Source organism: Caretta caretta, chromosome 2 (genome assembly GCF_965140235.1).
Source record: "Caretta caretta isolate rCarCar2 chromosome 2, rCarCar1.hap1, whole genome shotgun sequence".
Lineage (NCBI taxonomy): Eukaryota > Metazoa > Chordata > Testudines > Cheloniidae > Caretta > Caretta caretta.
The window spans coordinates 106,569,875-106,586,638 of record NC_134207.1 but is presented as its reverse complement, the minus strand read 5'-3'; the positions used below and the strand labels follow the sequence as shown (position 1 = coordinate 106,586,638).

The window sequence follows — 16,764 nt, the reverse complement described above, 5'->3', positions numbered from 1 at the left end:
TGAAACTCGCCATTGGGCATGTCTGCTAGACTACCTCTGAAATAACTGGTATGTTTCTTCATCGTATCATGCAGGTGATCCATGCAGGAAATTTTCCAATCCCGTGAGTAAGGAGCTCTCAGTAAGCACTGGCTTGGCACTAGGATATTCTTCCATCTTATAATGGCCATTTTCATTAGCCCTAGGAAATGACTTTGGCCCTCGCCCTACAATTTGACATGAGGTGCATTCTCTTTCTCCCACTGCTGAGACGTCTGGAAGACAAACTTTATAGAGAATTAAGTATGGCATACACAACTCAGAGGCTAAAGTTTAGCTGTTGTCAATAGCATCTCCTATCCAAGACCCCTTTCCCTAGGAAACTTTGAGGCAGCATTTGTCTCCAAACGACTGGATCTGGTCATGCTGTCTTGATCACCTGAGCATATTCCTCCCTGAAAGTAGTTTCACTCTGAATTGTGACTGTAAAAGTAGTTCCTTCTTACTGAGCAGTTCCGTTCCCAGGGTGTATTCAGCATCATAACTGGCTGCTGTAGTGATGGATGAAAAGAGTGGGGGATTTATTTACTCCTTTTAGTATTACAGAGACACAGCATATGGGGGGGAAGCTATACAGGGTCTTATTCCTTTCTGTTCATCAGCAGAATTGTTAATTAAGTTACAGATATAGGATCAAATGCAACCCTGTGGAAGACAATTAACTACATGTGTATCCTCTTGAAAACAATGGAGATCCACTTGTGTAATGAATGCAGAATGTGGCCAATAGCACGCGGAAAAGGAGAATTGACTTGGTTTTCAGATCTCAGCCTGAGCTTGCACAGCTGGCAATTAGGACATTTTACTTATAAACAAATCTGATCTGTAATTGAGGCAAAAATAGGGAATCTTATGTTTTCATTGTTTAACAAAGTCACTTTTCAACGCTAGGATGGACAAAACTTGTTGCAGCTGGCCCTACTGCAGAATTCCTGGCCGAGTTGGAAATGCCTAGTATATGAGGAAAGGGAGAAGCAGGATTATGCTGGTTTAAATGTTATACAGAAGGCTACAGGCCATGCCACTGTACAGAACACTTAAGAATCATAACTACTCCATCCTCTTACCTGTAGCATGGCATGGAGCTGCCACTTGTACCCACATGTCCAGGGGGATGACAGAATTGGGCTATTCCAGTTATCTGAAAAGGGCACTCTGTCATAACGATACTTAGCTCGTGAAAAAGAAAGCAGGCTTTATTTAAACAGCTAGCAAAACATTTTGATTTGAAGTGTCTGTCAATTTTATTAAAGACAATAATAAACACTCTGACCCCCCCCCCCCCCCCAAAAAAATTCAGTCTCACAAAATGAAATATTTTTATTTCAATTCACTGAAAACTTTGAAACATTTTGTTGTCAGGTTGAATCAAAACATTTTGTCCCCTGATTTTTATGTAGTTGCCAGCAAACAACTGATTTTGTTGATTTGCACAGCTCTAGGACAGACAGCCCCTCTCCGAGAGCTGCAATTATAATTTGAGTTTCTGGTTTCTTTGTCCTCTTCTTCAATATACTGAACTCATTCCTACCTCTCATATTTTCTTTGCCACTCAGCACAAAGAAGGGTCAAAAACAATTTAACTCCTATGGTTTGATGTATGAACAGAAAAGCTAAAGCATGTAATTGTTTTTATTATACTGCTCTGACCTCAGAATTGAACTTCAGATACAGAAGAATGCAACAGCCACAAGGACACATGACCAAGCCTCTTAGAGGGAAAGACAGATCTTTATTAGGAGGGCTACATAAATGTAATAGTATCACTTCAGAAATGGTTCCAGTTATAATATATTATCATTTGCAATATATAACACTTTCTAGAGACAAATTCCTATTAGAAAGTCTGCAGTAGCTCACCCACACACGGGGCACCATGCTTCTATACAGAGGCAAAGTACTGACATGTGGCTGACATTCACTTAATTCATTGCCTATGCTACAGGGAAATGTATTTTCATTTAAAGTACTATCAGTTTCAAACCTTTGGGCTTTTTTCTCCCTTGCTACACCTGGATCTGACACTGCGCTGTGTTCGGAATCCTAAAGTACAACTCTCCCTTATGCTTTAGGACCTCCCATCCCCACTTTCTTATCCCACTCATCCTTCTCCTCGAGCAGGGGTTCTTACACTGGGGGTTGGGACCCCTCGGGGTTGCGAGGTGTCAACCTCCACCCCAAACCCTCCTCGCCTTGAGCATTTATAATGGTGTTAAATATATTAAACTGTGTGTTTAATTTATTAGGGGGGTCAGACTCAGAGGCTTGCAATGTGAAAGGGACCACCAGTAAAAAAGTTTGAGATCCACTGTCCTAGAGGGATACTCATCATTCATCTCTATTTCTCAGACCAGTCTTCCATACATTGTCCAGCAGTTGACAATTGTCATTTTCTCTGCTCCATCACCACCCAAAACTCAAGGTCATTATAACTTATTCCCTTATCATCTCAACATAGCAAAGATCAAAACCCACACTTGTTATACAGGCAATACACCCACAAACTTGGACAGGAATTTTGCTTAAATGGGGGGGCCTGACGGTTTTGGCCTGTGATTGTTTGAAGAAGGCCAGAGCTGTCTGAGGAATGTTAAGCTCTAGCATTTTTGAGCTGCTCTCAGGTTTGAAGGGGTAGAATAAAGAATGGAGACAAGACATACTGTGTTGTTAAAGCCCCTGCAGATGAACCCCCCCTGCATGAGCGTGTGCACTTCCATTTCCTCAAGACAATCTGCTGAATAAAATAAAATTAGCATCGCATAGGCAAGCATGTTTGGCAACACGGCAGTGTGTGCGTGGGAGGGGTCCCTGAACTACAGCTGTATCTGGTGCACTTGACAATGAGGCTGATAAAGTTCCTTTTGTCCTCCCAGAAGGTAGTTGGAAATATATCTGACAAGTGTGAAACAAGAAATGAGATAACTGGCCTTGTCAAATGTAACTTAGTCATGACCGTCAGACAACAGTTAACACTATCAGCAACAGTTCCGTTAATCCAGGGGTTGAATTAGAAGACAGAGGCTTTGCTTTTACTGTTCTTGTCAGATATGTCCAGCTAAATTTCACCTCATATGCAGAAGCACTTTGTCTGCCATGGTAAAAAGAAGTTTTAGCTTGCTTAGAGTGGTGGAGTTTTATGTTCTGTAAGTATGGATGCTCCCATGCGCAACAATTAGTGTGTGGACTTATTAAATGCCTCTTATAGTAATGAGTGAGAGCATCTTCAATATATCAGCTGCACTCAAGGCTTAACTTTGAAGGGATGCAGGCAAGAATATAGTTGCCATGCTTGTCCTTATTAACGTATTGATGCTTTCGTGTACAGCGTTAGCATCGCAACCCTCCGCTGCTTGTATAGTAGGTGTGGGAATTTTCTGAGTAGTTCCCAGCACCCTGGGGCATTTTTAATATTTTTATTTTGTCTGTCAGAGTGGATCTTGAGTGCTTCAAGTCCAGCGCAGTCCATAAAAATAGGCAGACTTCCCCACTCAGTTCCACCAATGCATTTTAACCCTACCAGTTAATAGCCTTGCCCTCCCAGTTCTGGGTATTGCCTGCGCAGAGACTCCAGGAATTCAGCATTCTTAGAAATAAAAATTACACTGATCCAAAGTCCAGGGCTTGTTATATTCAGTCCTGAATACCTGACAAAAAAGTCATGCTAGCCTTAAGGACCACTGATGATATTAACATTTGATATCACAAATTCTCAGAGCCAGAAAGGTATTAATATTTAAGTTTAAAAGGGGGAACTATGCAAAAATGAGCATGCTTGTTAGATGGAAATCAAAAGGAGTTGTCACAAGGGTCAAATGCCTGCAAGCAGAATGAGGACTATTTAAAAACACCGTAACAGAGGCTCAGACTAAATCTACACCACAAATCAGAAAAAATAATAAGAGGACAGAAAGAATGCCACCATCGCTAAACAGCAGAGCCGTGGAGGCCATTAGTGGCAAAAAGGCATCCTTTACCATTTGAAAGTCTAAGCCTAGTGAAGATTATAGGAAGGTGCCGCAAACTCTGACAGGTTACGTGTTCAAGTATCAGGCAGGCCACAAAAGAATTTGAGAAGCAACTTGCTAAAGACACAAAAACTAACAGTAAGAATTTTTTGAAGTACATCAGAAGCAGGAAGCCTCCTAAACAGACACGGGGACCACTAGAATACCAAGATGCTAAAGGAGCACTCAGGGAAGACAAGGCCATTGCAGAAAAGTTAAATGAATTCTTTGCATCGATTTTCACTGCAGAAGATGTGGGGGCGATACGGACTTCAGAGCTATTTTTTTTTAGCCACAAAATCTGAAGTACTATCCCACACTGATGTGTCAATAGAAGATTAAACAGTAATAAGTCACCAGGACCAGATGGTCTTCACCCAAGAAACTTAAATATGAAACTGCAAAATTACTAACTGTAGTATGTAACCTATCATTGAAACTCTGTACCAGCTGACAGGATTGTAGCTAATTTAACACTGATATTTAAAAAGGGCACCCAAGGAGATCGTGACCAGTGAGCCTATGTCACTAACGGGCAAATTGGTAGAAACTGTAGTGAAAAAAAGAATGATCAAGCACATCAATAAACACGATTTGTTATGGAAGAGACAACAGACTTTTGTAAAGGCAAGTCATGCCTCCACCAATCTATTAGAATTCTGAGGGCATCAACAAGCACGTGAATATGGGAGAGCCAGTGGATATAGTGTACTTGGATTTTCAGAAAGCCTTTGACAAAGTCCCTCACCAAGGCTCTTAAGGACACTAAGTAATCACGGGATAAGAGGGACAGTCCTCTCATGGATCAGTAACTGGTTTAAGCAGAGGTGGGCAAACTACAGCCCGTGGGCCACATCCGGCCCCTGGGACCCTCCTGCCTGGCCCTTGAGCTCTTGGCCCGGGAGGCTAGCCCCCGGCCCCTCCCCCGCTTTTCCCCCTCCCCCGCAGCCTCAGCTCACTGCACCGCCAGCGCAATGCTCTGGGGGGCGGGGCTCTTGCTGCGCGGTGGTGCGGCTGGCTCCAGCCGGGCGGCACGGCTGCCTGTCCTGGTGCTCTGGGCAGCGCGGCTGTAGTGCTGCCAGCCACCAGTGCTCCAGGCAGCGCAGTAAGGGGACAGGGAGCAGGGGGGGGTTGGATAGAGGGCAGGGGAGTTCGGGGTGGTGGGCAGGGGTGGGGGTGTGGATAGGGGTCGGGGCGGTCAGAGGGCAGGGGACAGGGGGGTTGAGTGGGGGCAGGGGTCCCTGGGGGGGGCAGTCAGGAAGGAGAGGGGGGGGTTGGATGGGGCAGCGGGGGCCAATCAGGGGCAGAGGTTCTACGGGCGGTCAGGGAGAAGGGGTGATTGGGGGGGGCAGTCAGGAATGAGAGGAGGGGATGGATGGGGCTGTGGGGGGCACTCAGGGGACAGGGAGCGAGGGTGTGTGTGTGTGGATGGGGCAGGAGTCCCAGGGAGGGCTGTGAGGGGGCGAGAAGCGGGGGGGGGCACAGCCTCCCCTAACCGGCCCTCCATACAAATTTCAGAAACCCGATGTGGCCCTCAAGCGAAAAAGTTTGCCCAACCCTGGGTTAAAGGATCAGAAACAAAAGGTCGGAATAAATAGTCAGTTTTCACAATGGAGAGAAGTAAACAGCAGGGTCCCCCAAAGATCTGTACTGGGACCTGTGCTGTTTGACATATTCATTAATGATCTGGAAAAGGGAGTGAACAGTGAAGTGGCAAAGTTTGCAGATGATACAAAATTATTCAATATAATTAAATCCAAAGCTGACTGCAAAGAATTACAACAAAATGGCTGATGAAATTCAACATTGATAAGAGCAAAATAATGCACATTGGAAAATATAATCCCAACTACACATGTATAATGAAGGGTTATAAATTAGCTGTTACCACTCAAGAAAAAAAAAACACACATTTTTTCAACCTTCCCTCATAGGTCATGTTTTCTAGACCTTTAGTCATTTTTGTTGCTCTCTTCTGGACTTATTCCAATTTGTCCACATCTTTCCTGAAATGTGGCGCCCAGAACTGGACACAATACTCCAGTTGAGGCTTAATCAGTGCAGAGTAGAGCAGAATTTCTCACGTCTTGCTTAAAACACTTCTGCTAATACATCCCAGAATGATATTTGATTTTTTTGCAACAGCGTTACACTGTTGTTGACTCCTGTTTAGCTTGTGATCCACTCTGACCCCCAGACTCCTTTCCGCAGTACTCCTTCCTAGGTAGTCATTTCCCATTTTGCATGTGTTCAACTGATTGTTCCTTCCTAAGTGGAGTACTTTGCATTTGTCCTTATTGAATTTCATCCTATTTGCTTCAGACCATTTCTCCAGTTTGTCCAGATCATTTTGAATTTTAATCCTATCCTTCAAAGTACTTACAACCCCTCCCAGCTTGATAATCGCCCGCAAACGTACTCTCTATGCCATTATCTAAATCACTGATGAAGATATTGAACCAAACTGGACCCTGAACTGATACCTGTGGGACCACACTCGTTATGCCCTTCCAGCTTTACTGTGAATGAACCACTGATAATTATTCTCTGGGAATGATTTTCCAACCAGTTCTGCACCCACCTTATAGTAGCTCCATCTAGGTTGTATTTCCCTAGCTTATTTATGAGAAGGTCATGCGAGACAGTATCAAAAGCCTTACTAGAGTCAAGACATACCACATCTACTGTTTGCCCAATCCACAAGGCTTGTTACCCTGTCAAAGAAAGCTACTGAGTTGGTTTGACATGACTTGTTCTTGACAAATCCATACTATTACTTACCACCTTATTATCTTCTAGGTCTTCACAAACTGATTGCTTAATTATTTGCTCAATGAATTTCCCGGATACTGAAGTTAAGCTGACTGGTCTGTATCCCTCACCACCGTAGCCATGAACAAATGAAGTCCACATATCACCTGGGTTCTCCTTACACAAATCTCCAGGACGTGATGGGGTGCTTCTAATTTGGCACCCCTGAATTATACCTGGGTGCTGAACAATAATTATGAACAACAGTGAGCTAAAACCCAGACAGTCTTGCCCTTCTTCCTGACCCAAGACAGCCAACCCCCTAGCAAAGAGTAAACAAAAAAACCCTCTAATATTCAAGCAAAAGTTTCAGTCAGCCCTAACTAACCCTTACTGTGCGATCAAAGCTCCTGCTTCCTATATGGCTCTTTGTTAAAAGCCTTTGCTCAGTAACAGCCTTGACACATTCTAACTCTATTACAAACCTCCCTGGCTGACATATTCTAGTGTCCATCTCCATTTAAATGCATTAAGGGTCCAATCTTACAAGGTCCTGAGCATTTTAAACTCCAATTTAAGCCAAAGGAAGTTTAGGGTGCTCAACACATAGCAGGAGGCATACAGATGCTAAGTCCTCCCGGCCCCTCTCTCCTCTTTATTACAACCCCTCGCTTGGGTCTTCAAGCCCCACAGGGAACAGAAATACATGCCTCAGTCACCATAACGAAAGAGAATAAAAGGCAGGATTCCTCCACTGCTGTCATTTTTTTGATATAAATATACGGGGCATGTGCTTTGTACAGGATACAAACGTATCACATTAGCTTGCAGCTGATTAAGTGAAACTGCTAGATAGCAAATGTCCCTTAAAAACAGAGGCATTTTCACCTTAGGCATACTACCCTAAGAACCACAGTCATAAAGCAGAGCTTAGAGGTAAATACTATGTATTAAAAATGCTAGCTATGGACCTCCCCTTTCTGTATCCAACTTAAAAACTGTATATGAAGATGGAGCTTGTAGCCTAACTTTGCTCTTTGCAGCTAGAAACTCTGAATGTTGGCTTTTACTGTTTTACATTAGCTACATAACATAACATAAAACAGTGCTCCTCCGAGTGACGCAAACAGAGTAAAGACACAGCCTGTATATAGCTTCAGACAGTCACCTTTGTTAGTAACAGAACACTCCTGGCTGGGGTCATAGCAATGATTCATTGGTCTACTATAGGAAAAATGTCTGCTGACATTTATGCACAAATGTTCAGCAAAGAGCAAACGAGGAATTAAATGTGCTTCTGACACCAATGACAAGAGTTAGTTGTTTGTTTAATCCCCCCTCCGCTGTACTGGAATTTTACTTCATCTGCTGTTAGGATAAATTTTAGGAAGCTTCTGATTCTGAAAAACAAAAGGTGGATCAACACTTTCTTGGGGTGTCAAATCAGCACGTCCTTTCATTTTACACTCATTCAATTATCTGTCTTTTGAGCTATAGCTGAAGGAAACTCCATTTTTGACAGAACCATTCATGATGTTCTTAGGATTCTCTCTTTCGACCTTTTCTCTGCTGAAGATAGTGTCCTGGTCGCTGTCAAACTCAGACTCTGAAACCATCAGACTGGAATTGTGTTCTGTACTTCTGTGTTTTATACCTGAAAGTAAATCAAGCAGTAAAAAGAGTCTCCAGAAAGTTTTACTTTTAAATTTAGTAACCTCTCCCCTGTGTTGTGTCATGCGAAGTCAGTGATGCTGTGCTGCACTACCTCTAAGAGTAACTACTCAGACCACCATCCATATTAAAGATTAGACAAAGAAACACGAAATATCGGGGGCCAGACACTTCAGTGACCGCAATGGAGATTCACCTATTGATACTACCTGAGCAGCTGGCGCCTTGTGCCTTGTTCTGCCTCTGTTTTGCTACAGTTGTTCACAATTCATTGAAAGCATCTCATCACGCAACACAGTCCTTTCTAACAGCTTGAACCAATCCATTAAATCTATCCACACATACAGCTCTAAGATTGGTCATGAAAAGTCTGTGCTTCTGGGTGAATGTATTACTTTTTAGGATGTCTATTGTTCAGGAGGTTTTCCTCCGCTGCACTTAAAGTTTCTCCCCATTAGGCTGAGGGAAATCAAAATTAAAGTCCTTTCATTGTGAAGGGAAGCTGTTAACTAGGGGCATGCTCCAAAGCCCACTGAAGTTAAATGGGACATATCTGGGACATGCAACATTGCTATGTATTAGTTAGGAAACCAGTTTTAACTTTGTAACGTAAAAAAAAATGTTGTTTACATGTTTTCCTTTAAAATGAAGAAAATATGTATGGAAGAGAACTTTGTAACTGCCATCAAATTAAGAACATAAGAATGGCCCTACAGGGTCAGACTAAAGGTCCATCCAGCGCAGTATCCTGTCTTCTGACAGTGGCCAATGCCAGGTGCCCCAGAGGGAATGAACAGAACAGGCAATCATCAAGTGATCCATCCCATCGCTCATTCCCAGCTTCTGGCAAACAGAGGCTAGGGACACCATTCCTGTCCATCCTGGCTAATAGCCATTGATGGACCTATCCTCCATGAATTTATCTAGTTCTTTTTGAACGCTGTTATGGTCTTGGTCACAACATCCTCTGGCAAGGAGTTCCACAGGTTGACTGTGCATTGTGTGAAGAAATACTTCCTTTTGTTTTAAACCTGCTGTCTATTAATTTCATTTGGTGACCCCTAGTTCTTGAGTTATGAGAAGTAGTAAACAACTTTAACAAAAACTAAGACAAACATAGGAGTTTAATGATCCACTGCTAAAAAGGGTCCCAATTAAAAAATAAATCTTACCATATTTGGGGCTTAGCTCCATCCTCTCCTGGTCATCTATGTTATCTAGGATAGTGTATTTGGTTTTCTTTCGTATCTTTGTCCTCTTTCTGCTAAAAGGAAAGTTACCACCAGTAAATCAAGTTCTCATGCACAGTAAATAAATTCACACACATACACTGAACAGGGACACCCAGAGAGGCCAATTTTCCTCACACCAATTCTATGCAGATATAACTCCACTGATTCCAAGAGTCATTCCTGATTTATACTGATGTAAATGGGAGCAGAATCTGCACCACTGAATACAAGTCTTTCTTTCATATGCAGAAAGTGGGCAAAATTGGGCCTGCTTAACTAGGGAACAGACTTCTATATTACCTAGATATGGGCCTCAGGCACACAGTTTGGCTTCAGGACAAAACTTTCCCAAAGCTTAGGGGTGTGTCCAAACCCAGCATTTTGGTTTAGCCCTTACAGAGAGAAGATTTCTGATCTGGATTTTCACCAAGTTTGGTTTGGGCCCATCGCTAACCATAACCAATCAAAATGGAGATTTCCCCTTAGGCATGGAATCCCCCTACTGCTTTGGTCTGCAAAGACAACTGTCTCCTCATTTAAATCCTTCCTCAAGATTCACTTCTCCCACAACGCCTACAGAAACTACATCCCCTATGAATTTATGTAAGCTATTTATCCTCGAAGTTACTTGCTTGTTCACATGGAGGGAAGGGGCTGAATGTCAGAGAGAAGAGTAAGAACACTAGAAGGGAAGTGGAGAACTGCTGCCTGGGGGAAGCTGAGGGGGTTGAATGGTAGAAAGAGGAATGGGGAGGGGATTTTAGCATGTACAATCAGGGACATAGCTAACAGTAAGTGCATTACTATCACTGATCACATTGCTTGTATGCTGTATCCTTTTCCCACACCTTTCTGCTGTCTATCTTTTTTATACTATAAGCTCTTCAGGGCAGGGACCAATCTCCCCTGTTTGATAAGCATGTGGTGGGCACTACTGCAATCTAAATAAATAAACAGTAATAAAAATAACTTGGACTCTGCACCCTCCAGACAGGTTGATTTAATCTGAGATGTCGATAAAGGTATCTAAAAAACAATCCAGTCCCTGGAAGCCATGCCATCATTTTCTTATAAACTCCATGGGGCCAAGGATATCTCCTACCTCTGTCCCCGCGCCCCACTCCACAGTCCCTGCCCCTTCTCTCCATGTCGATTTTAGGACCAGTCAGATGCCTCGGACTCTGCAGAGGGTAAGTGAGGACAGAGTCACAGAGGCAGCTGAGCCCCAGTTCTATGCAGGAGTTCCACCAGTCCCAGCCACATGCCAGGCTGGGAGGTCCAACGCCAGCCCCCCTCGTCCCCCACTGTCAGAGAAAGCAGTCCAAGGGGGACAGCTTTTCAAAAAATATAATATTTGGTAAGTCTCACCAAAATATTGTTGTGGGGAAGACTAAACACCCAGACAATTCATTTTTTGTTTCATCAAAACAAACTGTCTCTCTACTGGGCGGTTTGATAAGCAACAAAACATTCAAACCAATGACTCGCACCAGCAAGGACCAAATACACAAATATGTTACTTGGGAGAGAATTACTGATTGTCTTGCTGACGTGATTTATGCTTAAAAGTTAGGTTGACATAGCTATGTCGGTGAGGGGCGAGAAAAAAACCAAAATATCACACCCTGGACCACCATAGCTATGCTAACCTAACCCCCAGGGCAGATGCAGGTATGTCGACAGAAGAATGCTTCTTTGTCCATACCTACTCTCATTCATAGCTACTGCAGTTCCTATACGAATGGGAAAAAAATCCATTCCATCAGAGTAGGCTGCTTTACACTATGGGATTATGCTGGCATAGTGATGCTGATGTAGCTAAATCAGTGTGGTCTCTCTAGTGTAGCCACACCTGAGACTGATAATGAGATCAGAAAAAGCATATTAACAAGCCAGACAAAAAAAAGAGCTGGAAGTGGGGAGAAACTCCTGGGATAGACAGCGTTAGCATACTTTGTATAGACTAGTTTCCCTGGACCTAAGCCAGACCCAACCTGCCAAGCTATGGCCATTCTCCATGAGGTACCCTCTGCTTTAGAGTTTTCTTCCCTCCTCCCGGTCCAAAACAGCCGTAGTTAAGTGACCTCCAGGACATATGGCTTTATCTTGGTGTGAGAGACTGAGAAGATTCTAGTGGGAAGATTGTAATGATGTTAAATATGTTTTCAGCCACTGGGCTAGGATATACATTAATTATTAGGTGGAGAGGTGGTGGGTGGTTCCAGCAATGGTCTCTTTTTATAACTATTTTTAAAGTGTGTCAAGGAGCACATCAGGCAAAGGACAGGTCCTACTTCTCAATGGGATAAGTATCTAACCCAAAAGACAGAAAGAAATCTCTACAGAGGACAGTAGTGTGTTTGAGAAGAGCAGTGTGGTTTAATGCTGAGAAGCTGACTATATGGGTTGGACAGGGTGCAGTGACAATGATAAACACATACTGCAGTGAAAACTATATAACACACATACCTCTTGCAGCAGCAGATGCAGAGCCATGCCAAGCTTACCATGAGCACAACCAAAATGAAAGTGGATACCGTCACGTAGAGTATGCTCCATTCTAGAAAATAAAACAAGAGAGTGATATGCAAAGGTATCATGAATGAAACTGTCTCAATAACTGATCCCATGAGGTGAAGTGTGACTTCATTTTTCATTAAGATTGATTGGAACTTCAGAGTTGTTCTCTTAAAAGGGAATCTGTAAAAATGACATCACCAGGGTCCCTATTTATCATTGCTGAGATGTAGGCTTCCAGATCAAATAGTCACAATTTGTAAGTAAAATATATTTTTTCTCCTGCCAGCCCAGCAAATTCAGCCTGAGATCTGAAAGTCAAACTGGGTTCTTTCCAGCTTGGGCATTTCACCCAAGTGAGGTGTGTACCTTTATGCACCTTCGGTTCAGTACAGCTCTGATAAGGCACATGATTGATGATAGTGTGCTGTTAGAAAAAGAATTCCTTCATATGAAGAACTGAGAAAATAGCATATGGGATCAGGGAGACAAAACAAATATGAAACCCCAGGATCCCATCTTTACAGTCACTCTCTAGGGTATTTATATTTATTATTATTGGAACTCAAGTAGCACTAAGGATCAGTGCTATTTTTGTGGGGAAATTTTTGTGCTAATTTTATTTATTTGGATTTCTGATAGGCGATGTACAAATAGGGTTGCTAACCCTCCCAATTTTGCAGGGAGTCTTCCAGAATCAGGGCCTATCTCCCAGAGGCTAGTGAAGCCAAACCAGGAGATTTTAGGTGCTAAAAGTCCAGCAGCGCAGTGGGGCTAAGGCAGGCTTCCTGCCTGCCCTGGCCCTGCACTGCTCCCAGAAGTGACAGGCATGTCCCTGCAGCCCCTGAGGAGGGCAGGGGGTCTCCACTCGCTGCCCGCACCCCGAGCGCCAACTCTGCAGCTCCCATTGGCTGGGAACTGCTGCCAATGGGAGCTGCGGGGGCGGCGTGTGCAGCACAGGCAGCATGTAGAACCCCCTGTCCTCTCCCCCCACACATACAGGGGTTGGACATGGTGGCCACTTCCGGGAGCTGTGCGGGGCCAAGGAAGGCAGGGAGCCTGCCTTAGCCCCCACTACACCGCTGACTGGGAGCCGCCAGAGGTAAGCACCTTCTGATCGGAGCCTGCACTCCGCACCCCCTCCTGCACCCCAAACCGGAGCCCCCTCCCCATCCAAACTCCCTCCTAGAGCCTGCACCCCGCACCCCCTCCTGCTCCCCAATGCCCTGCCCAAACCTTCCTCCTGTACCCAAACTCCCTCCCTGAGCTTGCACCCCTCACCCCCTCCTGCAGCCCAACCCCCATCCCAGCCCTAAGCCCCCTCCAGGACCCAAACTCCCTCCCAGAGCTTGCACCCCACATCCCCTCCTGCACCCCAACCCCCTGCCCCAGGCTCAGCCCCCCTCCCACACTCCGAATCCCTCGGCCCCAGCTCAGAGCCCACACCCCAAACCTCTGCCCTAGACCAGTGAAAGTGAGTGAGGGGGGGATGGAGTGGGCAGGGCCTCAGAGAAGGGGCAGGGCAAACAGCAGTGCAAGAGTGTTTGGGTTTTTGTGATTAGACAGTTGGCAACCCTATGTACAAACACATGGGTCCAAATTCTGATACCTTTGCTCATGGGGAGTAGTATCTTATTCCTCGAGTGATCCTATAGAAATTAATCAATCAATCAGACTACTTGAGGAGTAATGTATTTCTCAACATAAAAGAAGGAGACACTGTCCCATGCAAAGAATAGAATTGTATTTTGGCTAAACTGATGCTACTAGAAAATTTTAATTAAATTAAGGCTATGAAAACTAAGTACAGTAGAGGAGATTTCAAATAGGATGTCAAAGGGGTATGCCGTGGGTATGCCTAACAGAAGTGATAGTCCTGTCAAACAATAAAACGTAAACCAGTGACAATTAAACTGTATTTTCCAGAAGTAACTGTAATACAGGTGAGATAAAGACAATTAAGAAAATGGTGAAAGTGGTCAAATAAAAAAGCCAAGTTTTTAAAACTGACAAGGCTGTTTCGTATAAGACACACACATTTTGTAGATACTGCTACAACTATCTAGGCCACCGTATTAAAACATGATGCACAAAACACATCCGCAAGAAACCGGTGAGGTGTTATCTCTGTGTTGTTCCTCTTAACCTGAGCAAAAAATCAAAAACTCCCAAGCAACAGCAGGTTCAGTACAAGGGTTATCTACGGAAACATCCATCTGGCCCAAAATAATTTCAAAGTGTCAGAAGTAACGTTTAGCTATTTTTATACTTTTCTCCTAAAACCCTTATGCAAAATTTGAAAAAAAATGTTTTAAAATGACAACGTCTAGTATTACTTAGAACAGTGGTGCCCAACCTTTCTGTGGGAATAGCATATTGCTACTCCCAGAAGACTGTGGGGGGCGCCGGACACCCCGCCACCGAAATGCCATCGAGAAGCGGCAGCGGCAAGAAGCGTCGCCGCCGAAATGCCGCTGAGAAACGGCAATGTGTCTCGGCAGCATTTTGGCGGGTGGTTCTCCGGCGCCCGCACTCGGCGGCGGCATTTCGGCAGCACGGTGTCCTGCAGGCACACAAAAATGTCCCGGTGGGCACCATGACACCCGCAGGCACTGCATTGAGGACCCCTGACTTAGAAGATTCTCAATCACTTTAAACTCTCATGCACATCTTCCACAGGATAATATTGCGGGGCTGGACAGCCAGAGAGTCCCCTAATTTTCTTTCATTATTCATTTCCTAATTTTCTCCATTTCCACAAGCAATACAACTCCAACTGTGAGGCGTATTCTTCCTTCCTTCTGTGCATGTAACTGCTAATGCCAGTAATGGGGTCACAGCACACACATGGAGATGTCAGGCCTGTGAGATGTCCTGCAAGTTGCTGAGTGCCCTCAACTCTGACTGCAGTTAGTGGTAGTGAGGTGTTCAGCACGTTACAAACTTTTTGGGGAAAAAAAAATGTTAGTAAACAGTCAAGAGGGAAAATAATTCCAGAAAATTTGGTCTCCTTTCTCCGATTTACATTAGCAACAGTTTTACCAGGTAACAAAGGTTTATACTAGCTTTACCTCTGTCTTTTTTTTCTAGGCTTAGCCTGTTACATAAAAATAATTTCCCCTTTAAAAAAGTGGTTACATCAAGGTCAATCCTGCAAGGCGCTGAGCACTCTGGTCCCATCTGGCAATTAGGCACATGCTTTCAGTTAAGCACATTAGAAGTCCTACTGATGTCAATGAGATTGTTCGTGTGCTTCAAGTTAAGCAGGCCCCTAAGTGTTTTGATGGATCAGGCTAGAGCAGTGGTTCTCTAGCAGGGGTATCTGTATCCCTGGGGGTTCGCAGAGGTCTAGATATTTGCCTAGTTTTACAACAGGCTACATAAAAAGCACTCGCAAAGTCAGTACAACCTGAAATTTCATACAATGACTTGTTTATACTGCTCTATATACTATACACTGAAATGTAAGTACAATATTTATATTCCAATTGATTTATTTTATAATTATATGGCAAAGAGAAAGTGAGCAAGTTTTCAGTAATAGTGTGCTGTGACACTTCTATATTTTTGTGTCTGATTTTATACGCAAGAAGTTTTTAAGTGAGGTGAAACTTGGGGTTGGGGGTAAGCAAGACAAATCAAACTCCTAAAAGGGGCACAATAGACCGGAAAGGTTGAGAGCCACTGGGCTAGAGTGCTTGGCAACGTGCAGGATGAAGCCCATACACACTTGCTTCTCTCATGTCATATGACTGCATTTCCTTGGTTGGTTGGTTGGTTCTGGAAGAACAGTTGTGTGTATTGTTAACTGACTTTCAGCATGCATAATATTCATAGATATGTTTACAGAACTGCTTCACACAGGAAAGGGAAATCATTCTTGGAACATACCACACAATACCATCAAAACTCACCACAATTACTCTCTCCATCATTTAGGTAACGCTGTATCAAGTTCTCCATCCACAGTTGATAGCAAATACAACGCTTTGTGATGGGGTCACAGTGACCATGTCCAGAGCATTTTAAAAGGCAGACTAAGAATAAAATAAAGGTGAAGATAATTACAGTGTAAAAGGGCAACTTGTAATGCACACTCTGTTGAGGCACTAACATGGGAGTGGTGCATGGTGCATTTCCTGGCCCACAACTCCAGTGCAGAGACTGACAAATGAAAAGGTCACTTACAAATCGAACAGTGGAAATTACACTGATGTGTTTCCATGAATCATTGGTAGACATATGTACCCCAAACCGTTGCTTTTATTAATAAACTGAACCACTGCTGGTTCCTAATCTTCCAGTCATTTGCGGGGTGGTCTGAGTTAGGAAGATTTACTTTAAAGGCACAGCCTGGTGGGCGAGATCGGAAAGATGAAAATATATTATCCAACTGAATAGCCAGCCAGCGAGCCAAAGTTAATTTACTGACACTAGACCTGGAGATCGACCTGAGTCAAGGAGTTCAGTTTTATTTGTTTATGTTTTATTTCTTGGTATTTTTATGGTGTATATTCTCCAGAATACCGGAGTACTTAAGAAATATTAAT

At 43.7% G+C, this 16,764-nt stretch overlaps 1 protein-coding gene across 5 annotated transcripts in view; it reads right to left on the bottom strand.

Moving 5' to 3' along the window:
* Window positions 1-1,334: 1,334 nt before the first annotated feature.
* KIAA0319 (KIAA0319 ortholog) overlaps window positions 1,335-16,764 on the bottom strand; it is an 82,156-nt gene continuing 66,726 nt past the window's right edge. For 4 of the 5 annotated variants that reach the window (XM_048840007.2, XM_048840004.2, XM_048840006.2 and 1 more), the window contains 4 exons: window positions 16,129-16,251; window positions 12,167-12,257; window positions 9,638-9,729; window positions 1,335-8,448 (listed from right to left, as the gene is read on the bottom strand). In XM_048840007.2, the coding sequence (XP_048695964.2) occupies window positions 8,270-8,448; window positions 9,638-9,729; window positions 12,167-12,257; window positions 16,129-16,251 (485 nt within the window). In that variant the 3' untranslated portion in view covers window positions 1,335-8,269. The remainder of the gene's footprint in view (window positions 8,449-9,637; window positions 9,730-12,166; window positions 12,258-16,128; window positions 16,252-16,764) is intronic. The other variant, XM_048840005.2, reaches the window with a different exon arrangement.